General features: G+C 39.4%; 2 protein-coding genes across 5 annotated transcripts; one reads left to right on the top strand and one right to left on the bottom strand.

Moving 5' to 3' along the window:
• Positions 1–1,159: 1,159 nt before the first annotated feature.
• Positions 1,160–5,384, top strand: LOC115678623 (peptide chain release factor PrfB3, chloroplastic). 2 transcript variants are annotated; one of them, XM_056315042.1, is made up of 6 exons: positions 1,185–1,466; positions 2,210–2,427; positions 2,691–2,891; positions 3,699–3,916; positions 4,615–4,790; positions 5,056–5,384. In XM_056315042.1, exons 1-6 carry the CDS (start codon positions 1,190–1,192, stop codon positions 5,346–5,348), a joined length of 1,383 nt encoding a protein of 460 aa, XP_056171017.1. In that variant the 5' UTR covers positions 1,185–1,189; the 3' UTR covers positions 5,349–5,384. The 2 variants fall into 2 exon arrangements, with proteins under 2 accessions (XP_030457872.2, XP_056171017.1); XM_030602012.2 differs by lacking the exon at positions 3,699–3,916 and having other exon boundaries at positions 1,160–1,466; positions 4,610–4,790.
• A 1,824-nt stretch (positions 5,385–7,208) lies between these two features.
• Positions 7,209–13,909, bottom strand: LOC115678622 (DNA-(apurinic or apyrimidinic site) endonuclease, chloroplastic). 3 transcript variants are annotated; one of them, XM_030602010.2, is made up of 12 exons: positions 13,755–13,909; positions 13,209–13,395; positions 13,034–13,131; positions 12,171–12,250; positions 11,548–11,793; positions 11,142–11,464; positions 10,397–10,504; positions 9,183–9,320; positions 9,051–9,098; positions 8,765–8,845; positions 8,263–8,422; positions 7,209–8,073 (listed from the first exon to the last, which is right to left on the bottom strand). In XM_030602010.2, the coding sequence occupies exons 1-12, from the start codon at positions 13,883–13,885 to the stop codon at positions 7,952–7,954; spliced, it is 1,722 nt and encodes a 573-aa protein (XP_030457870.2). In that variant the 5' UTR covers positions 13,886–13,909; the 3' UTR covers positions 7,209–7,951. The 3 variants fall into 3 exon arrangements, with proteins under 3 accessions (XP_030457870.2, XP_030457869.2, XP_030457868.2); XM_030602009.2 differs by having other exon boundaries at positions 13,709–13,874; XM_030602008.2 differs by lacking the exon at positions 13,755–13,909 and adding an exon at positions 13,594–13,727.
• Positions 13,910–14,339: the final 430 nt, after the last annotated feature.

Raw genomic sequence — 14,339 nt, 5'->3', positions numbered from 1 at the left:
GTATATGTTTAAACTAGTTCCTAGACTATATGAAAATATCAAATATTATCCTTCTATTAATTTAAGTTCAGGGATAACATTGTAGTCAAGGGACAACATTAAACATTTTCATATAATCCAAGAATTAGTTTGAATATGTATTAAAAGGTCAAGGATCACATTGCATATTGGGTGAGAGTTCAAGGATCATTTATGTCATTTTCCCATCAAAGAAAGAAAATAAATATTGGACATAACTAGAAGAAAAGAAAAGAAACAAAGTGGAATAAAAATCAGAGAATTAAGAAAAAAGACATTATACCTAGTAATTGTTTAGATCGCGGGCCATGATACTTAGTACACTGAATCCATGCCAGCATTTTCATACAAGATTTGGTTGAGAGGATTTAATTGGATTTTCACGCAAAGTTTAGAACTGCAGTAGCAATATCCAATAATCAAATAATCCAAACTTACAAAATTTTTGTCTTGGCCTATATTAATAGGCAAACCCTAGCAAGACTCCTACTAGAAAGATACTCTCAATAAGAAAATTAAATAAAATTACATATTCTAAATCCTAGAAAATGTTAAATAACTAAGTTAAATAAAGAACCATTAATGGGGTGATTGGGAAATTCTTGTCCTACATCAACAATGGCACCTTCCAATAATGGTATTACATCTCAACAGAAGAACAACATTACTAGCGCATAGAAACCATGGTCCAAAATGTATTGTACGACTTCGCTGAATGTACAAACTTGGCCCTAAAGAAAGAAAGTGGCAGTGGCGACACAATGGCGGGTCATGTGGCTCGAACGAACGGAGGTAGGGGGCATGGGCGACGGGATGTGGAACGGGGTGGCAACGAGAGATTTCATCCTCCAAAATGCCCCGTGAGCTTAATATGTCCGGAAATGAATCCATTGAATATGTTTAGTTACCTCCTCATTTGGGATGTTTCCAACCCTTCTTGAAATACAAGAATGCAATTGCTACTTTTATTTCGAAAAATTCCTATCTTGAAATTGTATTTTCAAGAAGTTAGATATTTTCTCGAATAGAGAAATAAAAAAAAGTGAGGATAAGGAGCGCAGGAAAGGCAAAAGGGACAGACCAGAGGAGAGACCTTTGGCACATACGTGGTGTCGGGTTCGTCGCACCTCCCAACGATACACCATCACCGTACATACACCAATGTTATGTAATGGACGCATGTTCTTGTCTGCGTATCGTCTCTCTCTCTCTCTCTCTCTCTCTCTCTCTCTCTCTCTCTCCATCGTTTTCTCTGTTTCCTTCGGATTCCTTCCTCTCTTTCCATCCGGAAATGGCGGCTGAAGCTGTTCTTGGTCGAAGTAGCATGAGCTCTGCTTCATTCGGCTCGAAATGGCGGGCTCCGCAGTCGCACAAGTCCGAGGTCTCGCGCTGTACGGTCCGGGCTTGTAGCTCCGTCGAAGGCAGAAGCAAGGTCTACAGAGAACTTGGTCCGTCTGTCTCTGCCTCTGTCTCGCCGAAGTCCGTTATGTTGGTCTTTCTCGAATATTTTCATGAGGGTAGTTCTTGTTTTTTTTTTTTTCAGATTTAAGATAGAGTGCTCGGTTCATTTGCAAATGTACATGGTGATAGATGGTTCTTGTCTTTTGGAGAAATTCTTTGACATGTTGTTGAGACTGCTTGTGAAGAAATCCAGATCGGTTCGTGGTAAAAATGAAAAGGAAAGAGTGAACTTTCCGGAATCCATTGGTCAGACAATCATATCTTTCGTGTAGAATTTGAAGTCTTCGCATATCTTTCGGGCCTGAATCTTTCTCGTTAGGCCTTTTGCTTATGTTATTCACTTCTCGCGAACTCAACGAGTGAACTCCCATATGTGGGTGGTTCTTGCTTTTTTAGTTATCCCCCTAAAGGAAAGGTTCTTCCTTTCTTTTCCCTCGGTGTTCCAGTATCTTTGGTTTCGGAGTTCGCACTTCAGAATTTCGAACCAGGGTTTCATTTGATATCTGTGGTTGTGTTGTAGCCGTTGTAAGGAAGTTATGTCAAACATGGGGAAAAATATGGGTTTTGCAAAATGTGACTCCTGCTAGAGGCTTGAAGTCAAATTTAATTTCCTTGTCTAACCTGACACGAATTCTGTGAAATGTAAGCAAAAGGTGTTTCTGGGATGTTGTTGGGGTAAAAATCATTGCAGTTAGGCATTTATGTTAAATTTGTATTTCTTTTTCTCCAGGGTTGTTTTCACTAAAAAAGAAGATCGAAGATGCAGTTCAACGCACCGAGATGATGGCTCCTACTGCACTGCAAATCGAAGAAGCTCGATGGATTAAGCAGGATGGACTGATTCGAGATTACGACCTCTGGGATGACCCTGCTAAATCCAATGATGCTTTCGTGAAGTTGGCAGACATTGCCAGAGCAGTCGATTCACTGAGGGATTTAACTTACAAGGTGATGGGGAATGCCATATCCATCTCATAGGAGTTTATTCCGTCCAGTAGGTGTGGATTTAGTTGGGCGATTGTTGGGTCATTGGTTTGTGCATGCTCTGTGCCGAAGCCTGGAAGCATGTGCAGGCACTTCTTGTTTCAACTCGTCTTTGAGATTAACTTGATTCTTAATGTGTCAATGACTGTCTTGTCTAGTTTAACTGTATCAATTAACCGAAGTGCGGTTGCTGGGCTTTAGTTAACTTTGTCTGCTGAAAGTTGCAGGCGGAAGAAGCAAAGCTGATAACTCAACTGGCGGAGATGGATGCTATTAATTATGCTCTTTTCGAGCAGGCATACACTGCTTCTTTGGATATGAGTAAGTTTTTGGACCAGTATGAGATGTTAAAGCTTCTAAAGGGACCATATGATGTGGATGGAGCGTCAATGGTCATCAAAGCTGAATCCAGTGGCAATGACCATGAGGTTTGATAATTTGACTTGGTTTCTAAAATAATTATATATGTGCAAAGAGATGATGTTCTATTCATACTCTTCCATCGTAAAATGCATCGAGAATGGATTTGAAGTCTCTGGTTCCTGCTTCTTTATAATAAAATATAGGAGTTTCAAAGAACTTGAGAATAAAAAACTGCATATATATGTACATGTAATGGTGGGACATCATTAGGGGAATGTTAGTATATATGTATGCTTGTGCGCATCACCATGTCAGTTACTTCTCATCTACTTATCTCTTTGCTTGATGACTTAGATGTCTTGAAAATTGATTGTGGGATTTCTCCAGGGTTTAGCTGATATTTAATATATTGTCTAGTATTCTTCTTCCTGTGTGAGGTATTTCGCATCTCCCTCCCCTGAATTTCAGTTTGCCAATAGCTCTTCTATGCGCTCAGAAGTAAACATTGAGTGAGAATGTGATGGCTATCAAAAGAATAATGAGAACAAATGAAAGAGTGAGAATTCGATCAGTATGGATAGTTGTTCGATATCTTCTGTGCTATGAGGATACTTCATTTCGACATCAGTATGAACTAGGGCAGGGGATGATATGTTGCCAATCTATTTGCATTCAACAGATGCAATCCTGGAAAAACTAAACAGCATTTATAGCGGACTGTAATATTCATCTATAATGGGGATATATTCCTCTTCCATTACCTAATTCAATGAAATTACCTTGGTTTTGTTGACCAAAATGAAAAAGAATCTTTCGGGCTTATGCCTCTGCTGGTTCCAATCTCTCTGTCTCTGATGCATTTGCTAATCCAGTTATGGGCTGAAAAACTACTGAGAATGTACCAAAAATGGGCTGAGAAGCAAGGTTACAAAGGGAGGATTGTAGAGAAGCATCTGGCAAAGAACGGTGGAATCACTTCTGCAACAGTTGAATTTGAATTTGATTATGCATATGGTTATCTTCAAGGGGAGAGGGGTGTTCATCGAATGATAAGAAGTTCGGAAACTGGATCAACAGATGATGAGGTTAGGTTACAATTATCATTTTCGTTTTGATGAAACATTGGCTTTTGTATATTACTATTGGTTTTTGACTTCTTTTTAATAATGGGCTCTGAATGATTTCTTTCTTCTCTATCCAGAGATCTCAGACGGCGAAAGTGCCATCTTGTTAGTGCATCATTAATATCAAGAACTGATTTTAAATGTATTAAAGACGTGACCAACATGTAAATGACTGTGCAAAAGGAAAAACACATCGAAATTGGAAGATTGATAGTTTTTGTGGCTCTTTCTTGAATCAAAGCAGCTAGATATGAACTCGTACTCATGACACCTTATCGTATATATTTGGGTAAATTCTTTCTTCGATCTTACCTTAATTGGACACTTTAGATGTTTGTGGCACCTAGATGTATTCATGTACCATAGAGTCTAACATCGGTTCTAAGATATAAGATATGCAACTTCAAGTGGCATGTGGATTAATTGTGCACATGAGTTTAAGGTTGATTTAGTTAACTCAAAAACGTAGCCAAGGGAATTGTTGCATTTTATGGGATCTTACCATTCTAGTCATTTCTTTTTATAGTAATATCTGTTTCTTATATGATAGTGAATTGGAGGTTGAGACGAGCCTCTTCTGTGAAATGTGTTTCTGTTCTGCTACATCATTGGCCCTTAAATTCCTGCCAGTTTCTCATTTTAGTACTCAAATTTTGTAGGTTAGCCTAGCAGCTGTTGATATAATTCCTCTGTTCTGTGGTTTGGCCCCTGACCTGCAAATTAAGGAGGAGGATTTCCTCATCTTGTGCCCGTCTTCATCACCTGAAGTAGAAGTCAGTGAAGGCCAGTCTGGAGTTGTTATTCAGCATGTTCCTACTGGTTTTGTCGTCCAATCTTCAGGTAATGAGTTGTCTATTTGTTCATTTGTTAGAGTCGACCTTCCGACTCAAATTTGTTTACCAATGGTTTCCGCAATCCGGTTTTGACTTTACAGAAGCAAATGCCCGTTCCTCAATAGATAGCAAATTATGCTGATCCCTTCCGATTGTTGGTGGTGATAAGACTTCTATGAAATCTTTCGACTTGTGTGTGAACACACGTTCATTCCTGTCTCATACCGCATTTTGTGATCGAGAAATAAGATCTCAAAACTTTTATCCCACAGGTGAAAGGAGTATTTTTGCAAATAAGATGAAGGCCCTCAACCGGTTGAAGGCTAGACTTCTTGTCACAGCCAGCGATATAGGAGTTCGAGGCATAAATGGCATCAAGAAAGAAGATGTGTTCGACATATGGCGAGACGAGGCCCGGAGATACGTTCTTTGCCCTCGCAAGCATGTGAAAGATGTAAGAACTGGTGTTGAAATGCCTGACCTGTATTCTGTTTTGGACGGTAATATAGAACCTCTAATTGGGGCTCATATCCATATGAGACACTCAAATGACATGGCTCGATAGTAAAGCAGTTTTACACATTTTCACTCTATTCATTTATTTCTCTGCGTTGGTTCTTCCCTCCAAGTTTTAGCCCTTGAAGTTTCTTTTATTTTCATGTTAAAATTTATTTTGTCGACAAAAATGTAAGTTGGAAAAGAAAAAGTAACCCTTGGGTTGGCATATTGGTTGGATTAGCACAGGACTTCGAGCTTGTCCGATCACATTTTCATCGCTAGTGTGTAAACTACTCTGGATGAGGATTATCTCGAAAGGACTAAGCTTATGAACTTACTGGTTTGTTGTGATCTCCAGGTAGTCCAGCCTCTTTGCCAGTTCATGATCTTTAGTAATTCTAACTGTCGGCCCTAAGTTAGTAATTCTAATTCCACCAAACATCGCTCCAAGTTCGATGAGTATGTATAGGATGTCCATTCACAGAAGTTCGGAATGATGTAATTAAGTTTATACGTAGACATCCCGATGTTTGATTTGGTGTGGGGAACTGGCGTGTGAATTAAATGCACGAGGTAGATTCAGTTCTTGATATTACTGTACCCATCGAGCTTCGGCCTACATTCTAAGAGGCCAATACTCTTGTGATTAAGAGCCTTAAGAGCTTTATGCTTGGATTATAAGAAAGCTATTTATTTGGCCTAAATAATTAGGAAGGGTTTATTGGGGTCTGACCAGATTTGACCTTGAGATGTAGATCGTCTCGCACACAACAATATGGTGTAGTTCTCGAGTTCGAACTGGGTTCGAAACCGAGACTCTAGTGACGCGTTATTCGATTTTATGTGGTTTCGTCGGGTGCGGAATTGGGACGATTAACACAATCCCAGCAATGTCCCAAATCCGCTTAAAGTCTGAAGGAGGCTCTCTAAGTGAAGAAATTCATCTTCACTATGCCCTTGGATGGGGAGTCCATGTGGAAAACTAGAGGAAGCATTGGATCTGAAGGACCAAAGAGGAGGCTTGGACATGTGCAGCATCAACCCCTGCCTTCTTGGGCAACAGACACGCATATTCCTGTGGGATCCCCACGCCCTTGCAATTTCCCCAACACCCTCACCAAGTTTTGTGGCTCTTCCATTTGGAGAAGAAGGTGAAGAGCTGGTGGTATGATGAGGGCGGCATACCCTTGGGATCGTTCTTCGTGGCGGCTAGACCAGTAGCAACCGAGGAAGATGATTGTGAGTAAGCACATTGTTTTGGAATATCATCGATGCACGAACATGTTATACCAAACTGTCGTATGAAGGATTGAACAAATGCACGGTTTCAAATTGAATAGCAGGCACATTTCATTCTCTCTTAACAATACTTCGCCTTCTTTTTCGTGTTTTTGGAACAGTTTTTTTGTATATTTTTGTATCTTAATAAGCATATTTGATGCATTGTAGGCGTTGTAAAATCAGTTTCTAGAGAGAAAAATTGGAGGGTTATATGTATTTGTATCTGATGGATCCACATCTGAGGAGATTGCAAGGGCATGGTTCCCTTCTGGTCTTCCATATGGTCTCCCACGGATGCTGGATTCCGGAGAAATTGAGAACATGAAATAAGAAATAGTTTCAACATTCGCTTAAGGCTTTCCACAAAATAAGTACACCATATAAGCATGGGAAACTAAGAAAGAAGCAGTAATAAGCAGTTTAGGATTTATGAAGAAGCAATTGCAGTTCATTGATATAGATAAAATTTCAAAGATGGCAAGAACATGTTCATGGACAATAATAGTAATCAGCAGTTCAGGCTTTATCCTGGCCTTTGTGAAGTCTGTTGGGACTTCCTGGTATTACCAACATTCGGAATTCCATGCAAATTTTCCTACAAATTCTAGGAGCCTTCATATTTTTTGTCAGGGAAGCCAGCAAACTGTTATAGACTTGAACAGCAGGATTCCATAAATAAGAGAAACTCGCTAATTCCATCTACATTTTTGCGCCTAGTTATGGCAACATCATCATCTTCAGGTCTTCCATGTTCATATACAAAATTCAAGAGCCCAAAATGACAAATTGCTGATACATGCTCCTTTGAGCTTCTCTAACAACAAGACGCAAACAAAGATCCACGATAAGTCATTGTATGCCTTGCCTTACTCCTTAATAGACTGAGCAGCAGACCGTCGTAGACAACTGTCTTTCTAGGCTTCTTTTTCAATTAAAACAAAAACATCCACCAGATGATCAAATTGGATTGCAAACCAGAAAGGTTGTACCTACAACTTGCACACAGCATTTCAGCATTATTACCCTAACGGCTTCGGCATCGGCATCAAAATGTATGTTCAAAAACTTGCACGGATATCTTCAAATGTGATTTCAAAGTTCCATCATAACTCTTCCTCCGAAAGACGCCTTATAGAATAATCTAGAAAAACCCAGATCACTCCACAAGCCCAGACAAAGCAAATACTGTCTGTCCTGTCATCTCGTCATCCCTTTCTTTGCCCCCATTGCTAAGCAAATTTCATCAAAAAAATTTCCCTTGCTATTGGCTTCAACATAAATGACCATGCAAGAAAAGCTCAATACTTTTCACCAACCAGCATCTAAGATGATGCTGCCGGACTACCTTCCCAGAATATATTCACCAAGATCCCAACAGAGATGACAGAACTAAAGCTTGAGAATGAGGCCAATAGGACAATGATCACTACCGGTGATATCAGGAAGGATGTACGAGTCATGAACTTTGTCTGCTATAGATTCTGAAACGAGAAAATAATCGAGCCGCCACCCTGTAGATTACAAGGAGGATAGTTAACATTTGAGAATACCTATTTCCATAAGCTTCATCTGATAAGACGAAGATATGCATAATGACCCAAGAAAAAGCAAAGAGGTTGTCATTGCTCATATTATCACAATTACCAGAGAGAAGTGTAACATTTGATATATAATTTTCCATCAAGTAGATCTATGTATACCTTTATTTGTCTTCCTCGCACCATGCCGATAACCCCAATAAGTATAACCAACAACATGAGGATGCTGTCTTCTAAAGGTATCGACAAAGCCCCTTGACAGGAAGTTGGTCTCAAAAGATTCCCTTTCTTCAATTGTAAATCCAGCGCTTCTTTTATTTCCCTGGAGTCTCATGATAATCAGATTAATGACAGATATAAGAAACATTATACGTACTAAGAACTTCTGTTTTGAAATACCAAACAGCCTGAATTGTGATTTCCATCAACACACCACCCACCCCCCGAATTCAGTTCTATGGAGAAAAAGCCTAATTACAGTCCTTTTCTCTGTTTGATTTTGCTGCCTTCTGTTTTAGGTTTTTCCCCCTCTTTTTAAGTGGGGTGGGGGACATATGGTGCGGCAAGGACATTGTACTGTGACAGTTAACTTAAAAAGTTGATGTCAATTATTAGTGCACCTATCAATCAAAGGCAGGAAAGGAAAATGGACTATTTCGCTTACCGCAGGATTGTAAATGTCTATTTCCTGATGGGCACAATTCAGATCGCCAGTCAAAATCACGGGCTTTGACTTTTCAAGTTCCTGTATTGCCAACAGCAAGCACAAATTTGAGTAAGAAATAAAACAATATTGCAACAGAATTATAGTAGTAGTCTATTGGAAAACCTTTACAGGTACTACGAAAAGCATATTGTAGAATGATCCATGATATGGTGAATAATGACTCCAGAACAAAAGGCCAAATAGCTTTACAAAAAACAAGAGGGCCACATAGAACTGAACATACTTTTATGTAGCGGCCCAGAGATGGATCCCACTCTTTAATCCTATACATCTGACATAAACAATAAAAGCAATAGAGTTAGAAAATCATACTCGCAAGTGTGTAACGGAATAAACCAATGAAATAGATTGATACCAGTCTTCTCAGGCCATCACCAGAATTAGGAACGTAACCACTCAAGAGAAAGAACGAATCAAATTCTGCAGTGACAAGCCGTCCCTCAGAATCATGATCTGATATGCCCAAGCCATATGTAACTGAAAGGGGCTTTGTCTGCAGAAAAAAATTACTAATAGTAACTACAGAAATAGATAATCCGAAAAAGCCAAATGTAGGAGAAAGCCAAAAGGCACGGTATCCACCTTTTACATGAATTAATATAGAGAAAAGGTAATCCTTTTGCATTTTTAACATACAAATTACAACTTATATCAATTTTATTATCCATCCAACATCAATTGAGATGCTAATTCCAACTCATAAGCACCTAAACCAGCTGATCATTGGCTGTGATCTTTATTTCAGATGAGAAGCATTTCATTTGAACAAATATAAAGCAAATGGACTAACCTTGCTACAAGCATATTACAATGTCAATTAACTAGATTAAAATATCATAATATCCATACGGACTCCTACATTCTCGGTTACAATATGACAATTCATTGGGGTCAAATGCACTCGCTGTAACAAATCAATGGGGCCATTTGGAATTTTTACATTCTTACAAACTTCGTCTTAAAGATGTTCATTGGATGCTATGAGGCGCCAAAAGGACCATGAAGGCACTATGGCTGAATGGGTTCAAATCACTCTTTCAAAGTGCTTTAAAGGAGAGAAATGAAGAAAACTGGGATGATGAAAATTTTCCGCAAGATATCTAGTTTCTAGTAGCTCATTCACTACATAGCAAATCGCATAAAGTCTATTTCTGCTCATTCCCAGCTTAAGACATTGACCATGAGATGACATGCCATCTCATTTCTCCACTTCTTCAAGGACAGACAGATGCTTTCAGGCTTTATTCATTCTTCTTTCAAATACGCCAACAATCAGTTGCTTCCATCAATCTGTTTTGTTTCTTCTACTCAAAAAGTAACCAAGTTCTTCCTTATTTTCTACTGACTATATCCAACATAGTGTCAAAGTAGCAGATTAAAACAGAATGTGTACATTATAAAGCCAGAGATAATCAATCTCTCTCCCATTGCAAAAATCAAACCTTTCTTATGAAAGCCATACAGCACTCCAGCTAAGGTGGACATTAAACAATGACATATATAAGAAAATTTTATCACATTCCCCAAGGCTGGAAAGAGTGCTCCTGTGAAAAGCAAAATGAAGCATACCCGTGAGATGATTGCTGTACCAGAATAACCAAGTTTAGAAACACTGCATGTCCAGTAGCTGTTCTCATAACCTTCTATAACGTCTTTGATTGCTTCTACATCCTTCTCCTGCATATAGGCAAAATTTAAATATTAACAACCTCAAGCAAATATGAAGCCAGGAGACAGAGCATTGATGCTCAGGAGGGATATGTTAATATTTTCCCTTAAGCAGAAATAGTAACCTGGTTTGCAGTTCGATTTGGTACGTGAAACGAACATGGGAACAAGGAACATTATGTATTGAGAATGCAGTATGAAGGGGGTAGGTTTCTTTGGAAAGCTTTTTCTGACCCAAATTCAAACATTGCATCGCAGAACGTTTTCAGAGATCAAGTTTGAGTAATTTAAGAAATATGTTATATTTAGAGCACAATTCTTCCTTTTTTAGTCAAATCATATATAGTATATGTTTAGAGCATATATATATATCCAATAGATGATTTCACCCTTATTTTCCTTTATTCCATCTGGAATGCTCGGATGGCCAAATCTAGCGTACCAAGTCTCTAGTGAACCACAAATTGCAACGCACGTACCAATTCACGGATCTTTGCTGTTTGAGTGAATTCTGGTAACCTCAGATCCATAAAGTGGTTCATAATACAATGATTTTGATGTCTGCATGGACTAACTAGTAGGCTTTGAATCTTCCACTATGAAAAGATGGTCCCAACAAACTCAGAAGAAAAACAAGTATACTTGCCTGGAGTTTGGTCTCCTGCAAGCACAATACATCAAACTTTTCCCTTTGAGCAAGCTGAACAGCAGAAAACCCCTCCATCTTTAACAATGCTCTCAAACCATTGACATTCCAAGACATCAACTTCACAGAATTCACATTCCGTGAAAGAGGTGGAGGCCTCATAGTTCGAGGATTGTAAGCAACCCAGTGCTTCTGTGGCTTCTTGTGGGCGAGAACTGTCCATGGTTCTATCGTTCCATTAACTTCAGCTCCTACTTCTTCAATACAAACTTCTGTATCTCTTTTCTTCGAAATGGATAATATTTTCCCTTTCGTCATTTCACCTAATAATTTAAATTAAGTTAACTAGGCAAACAGCATGAACACATTTTACTACAATTACTAAAACAGTACATATTTCACCAACCAGCAATTTCATCAGTTTCAGTTGACTGCATCTGCTTCGATCTGACCACTGTGCCATCAACTTTCATCGTTTTTTCCTTGGTAGACTGTTTTACCCTCTTACTTCTTTGCATTCTAGAAATTTTTGACTCGGAGCTAATTGCTTCAACACAATTATTCTCATCAGAGTTCTCTTCCCTCTTTGAAACTGAAATATATTCAGATAACCCATAAGATGCTTGATCCTCCGCCGCCTCAATATTATCACCTACAAAAGCCAATACAGGACAACCACCATGGTTGTCAACCACAATAGTGAGGAGCTCATCTTTGCACTTCAATGGGTCCAAAAACAACATAGGAAATGGAATATCAAATGGTTAAATGAGCATTAAAATGTGTTCCTGTGAATTAAAAGTGCATAACGTAGATTGCAAACTGCCACAAAAGCTTCTAATCTCCTAGAAAGTCTTCGACATCCGTCAATGAGCACATGAAATAGATTTCAAACTGTCACAAAAGCTGCTGCTGTAAGTGAAAGTCTTTCAAATATTTACAGTTGGTGAGAAAACTTCTAATCTTGCTACCTCTGCCCAGCATCAAGTGAATTATCATCAAACTGTAAATAGATTATAAAGATGGTACCCTTTGTTTCTTGATTGAAATAACCCTTCAAGGCAGATATTAGATCCGGTTTACGCCCTTTGGCCGGGATTCCAATTCTCCTGGTGTCAGAAGAATGTCAAAGACAACCAGCAATGCAATTAAAAAATAATTTACAGGTTTCTCAAACAATAACAACTGCTTTCAAGATAATACAAAGAATGGTACACTCTCAGAGGGAACCAGTCATGCAATAGAAACTATTTATCCAACTCTTTCGAGTGCTTCGAAAAAAAAAAAAGTCAACTCTTTCGAGTGCCATACCCTTCTTTATATGCATCCTCTAGACAGATGATATTTCCAATATTGTCATGAGAACATCTATTTTGTACATTAAAAATCACATCGATCAGTTATTCATCCAATCTTAATATAACTGGGGATTCTACAAAGGCAGTTCACATGCAATTCCAAGAGGGTGCTAGACTGTAAGTCCAACCAGCAGGACAACCGAGAAGGTGCAGTTTGTGCCTCTGAACTGCAACAGCAGCTAGGGAGCCAGTCCTTCAGACCAGTCGTTCCGTGTACTCTTCCCACATGCTTTACAATAACGATCTACAAGCCTCTCAAATGACCGTAGAAACGCGAAAAAAGGACATAAAGGTTTCATCATCATATTGAGAAAAAGCATGATGCAACAAAGACATAGCTCTTTGTTGAAGGAGAACTCTCCAGAACTCATGGTTTTCTATCAGTAATGTTGATTTCCCTGCTAAATAATCGCACTTGCAAGCTTCAAATAGAAAAACTTGATTTTTGCTTACTGCAAAGGTTTCGCGGGAAACACCATAACAACGATAACGCGTTTGCGTTTGCAAAATTTGACAAAAACAATTTATCCCCACCTCAATGTAGCTCTCAATCCCTGAAATGTCATCGCCTCAATTCTGGCCGGGTCATTTTTAAGGCATTCGACGTCACCGATGCTTCCACCAAAAATTTCCTACAAGAAAAATGAATGCTAAGCAGTCAAGTCACCAAAACAGAGGTCAAACGATAGGTTCGACTAACAGACGATACCTTGACACGACTCGTGCTAGAACTAGGAACCGAAGTCGCCAATCCTTTCGATTTCTTCCCTTTCTTGTCCTCAGGAGTCGCCGACTCAGGTCTCGACGAATTAGACATGCCCCTTTTGGGCCCCATTTCGCTTGCTCCGAGGGAGACAACAGAACGACCGACCCAGAATCTTGGAGCCGCCGCGAAACTACAACGTTCAAAAAAGTCAGGAACTTTTCAACAACCAAAGCAATGCAACATCACAGATTGTCGCCTCAGCGGTCATTTTTGCTGACCCACTAATCGGAATGAAAAGGGGATCACATGGAAAGAAGGCTGGAAAAGCTCGCGCATTCTTCACGCTGGATTCACGCAAAGGAGAGGTGGGGAGGGACCCGGGACGAACCTCAAAGAAGGGGTGGCGAAACCCCTGAACCCTAGTCGAAATGCTTGCCACATGGATGAAGAACGCACAAAGAGAGAGAGAGAGAGAGAGAGAGAGAGAGAGAGAGAGAGAGTACGATGTTGCTGCTGAGCAGGAAGAAGAGACGCAGCACAAGGGCATACCCGACGCCTCGCAGACAGGAAGAAAGAACCGCCGAAGCGTGGAGGTCGTGGGGGGCCAACCGCCGGACTCCACGAACCAACCGACCGTCCCACGTCTCGTTCCTACTCTCACTTCCGGCGAAAACCACCATTTATATGTCACCTCGTTTTACTACGACAAATATACAAAGGGACTGCATTTCCAAGATTACGGGTCGGCGTAGAAAATACCGAAACCCCTCTCGACAAATCTTAAACGAAAAAAAAAATTATTTTCATAAATGGATAGTTGATATTTATTGAGGTATGGAGGGAAACATAATATTAAATAGAAGATGTTTATCCGTTGTTAATACAAAGTCCGGGATTTAATCCTTCATTCTTTGTTGATGGAAATTTCTTCTAATCACACCGCTGGTTTGACGGATCTCCGATTGTAAGCTACGCTCACACCATACTTTACTCAATATAAACATGGGTTTGTATCTACAACTTTAGATATACCCATGACTTGTAATCAATCAATATCATTGGAAGAGAATAAGACAGCTAATAAGAAGCAATAATTTCAAACTTCAAAAATGTAAGTTTATTGGATGCATATCG

Source organism: Syzygium oleosum, unplaced genomic scaffold (assembly GCF_021117445.2).
Source record: "Syzygium oleosum isolate NSW1041296 unplaced genomic scaffold, Sole_v2.1 Sole_v2.10, whole genome shotgun sequence".
Lineage (NCBI taxonomy): Eukaryota > Viridiplantae > Streptophyta > Magnoliopsida > Myrtales > Myrtaceae > Syzygium > Syzygium oleosum.
The sequence above is the reverse complement of the archived record's forward strand: the minus strand, read 5'-3'. Positions and strand labels throughout refer to the sequence as shown.

Bases quoted from the DNA above. Each gene is read 5' to 3' on its own strand.
- LOC115678622 (XM_030602010.2), bottom strand. From the start codon at position 13,885: ATGGTGGTTTTCGCCGGAAGTGAGAGTAGGAACGAGACGTGGGACGGT. The intron at 9,099-9,182 runs GTATCAATCTAT...TGTTTATGTCAG, and splicing joins GTGATGGCCTGAGAAGACTG to ATGTATAGGATTAAAGAGTG. The intron at 8,846-9,050 runs GTATGTTCAGTT...TTGGCAATACAG, and splicing joins CTCTGGGCCGCTACATAAAA to GAACTTGAAAAGTCAAAGCC.
- LOC115678623 (XM_056315042.1), top strand. From the start codon at position 1,190: ATGGACGCATGTTCTTGTCTGCGTATCGTCTCTCTCTCTCTCTCTCTC. The intron at 1,467-2,209 runs GTCCGTCTGTCT...CTTTTTCTCCAG, and splicing joins CAAGGTCTACAGAGAACTTG to GGTTGTTTTCACTAAAAAAG. The intron at 3,917-4,614 runs GTTACAATTATC...TTTGTAGGTTAG, and splicing joins TCAACAGATGATGAGGTTAG to CCTAGCAGCTGTTGATATAA.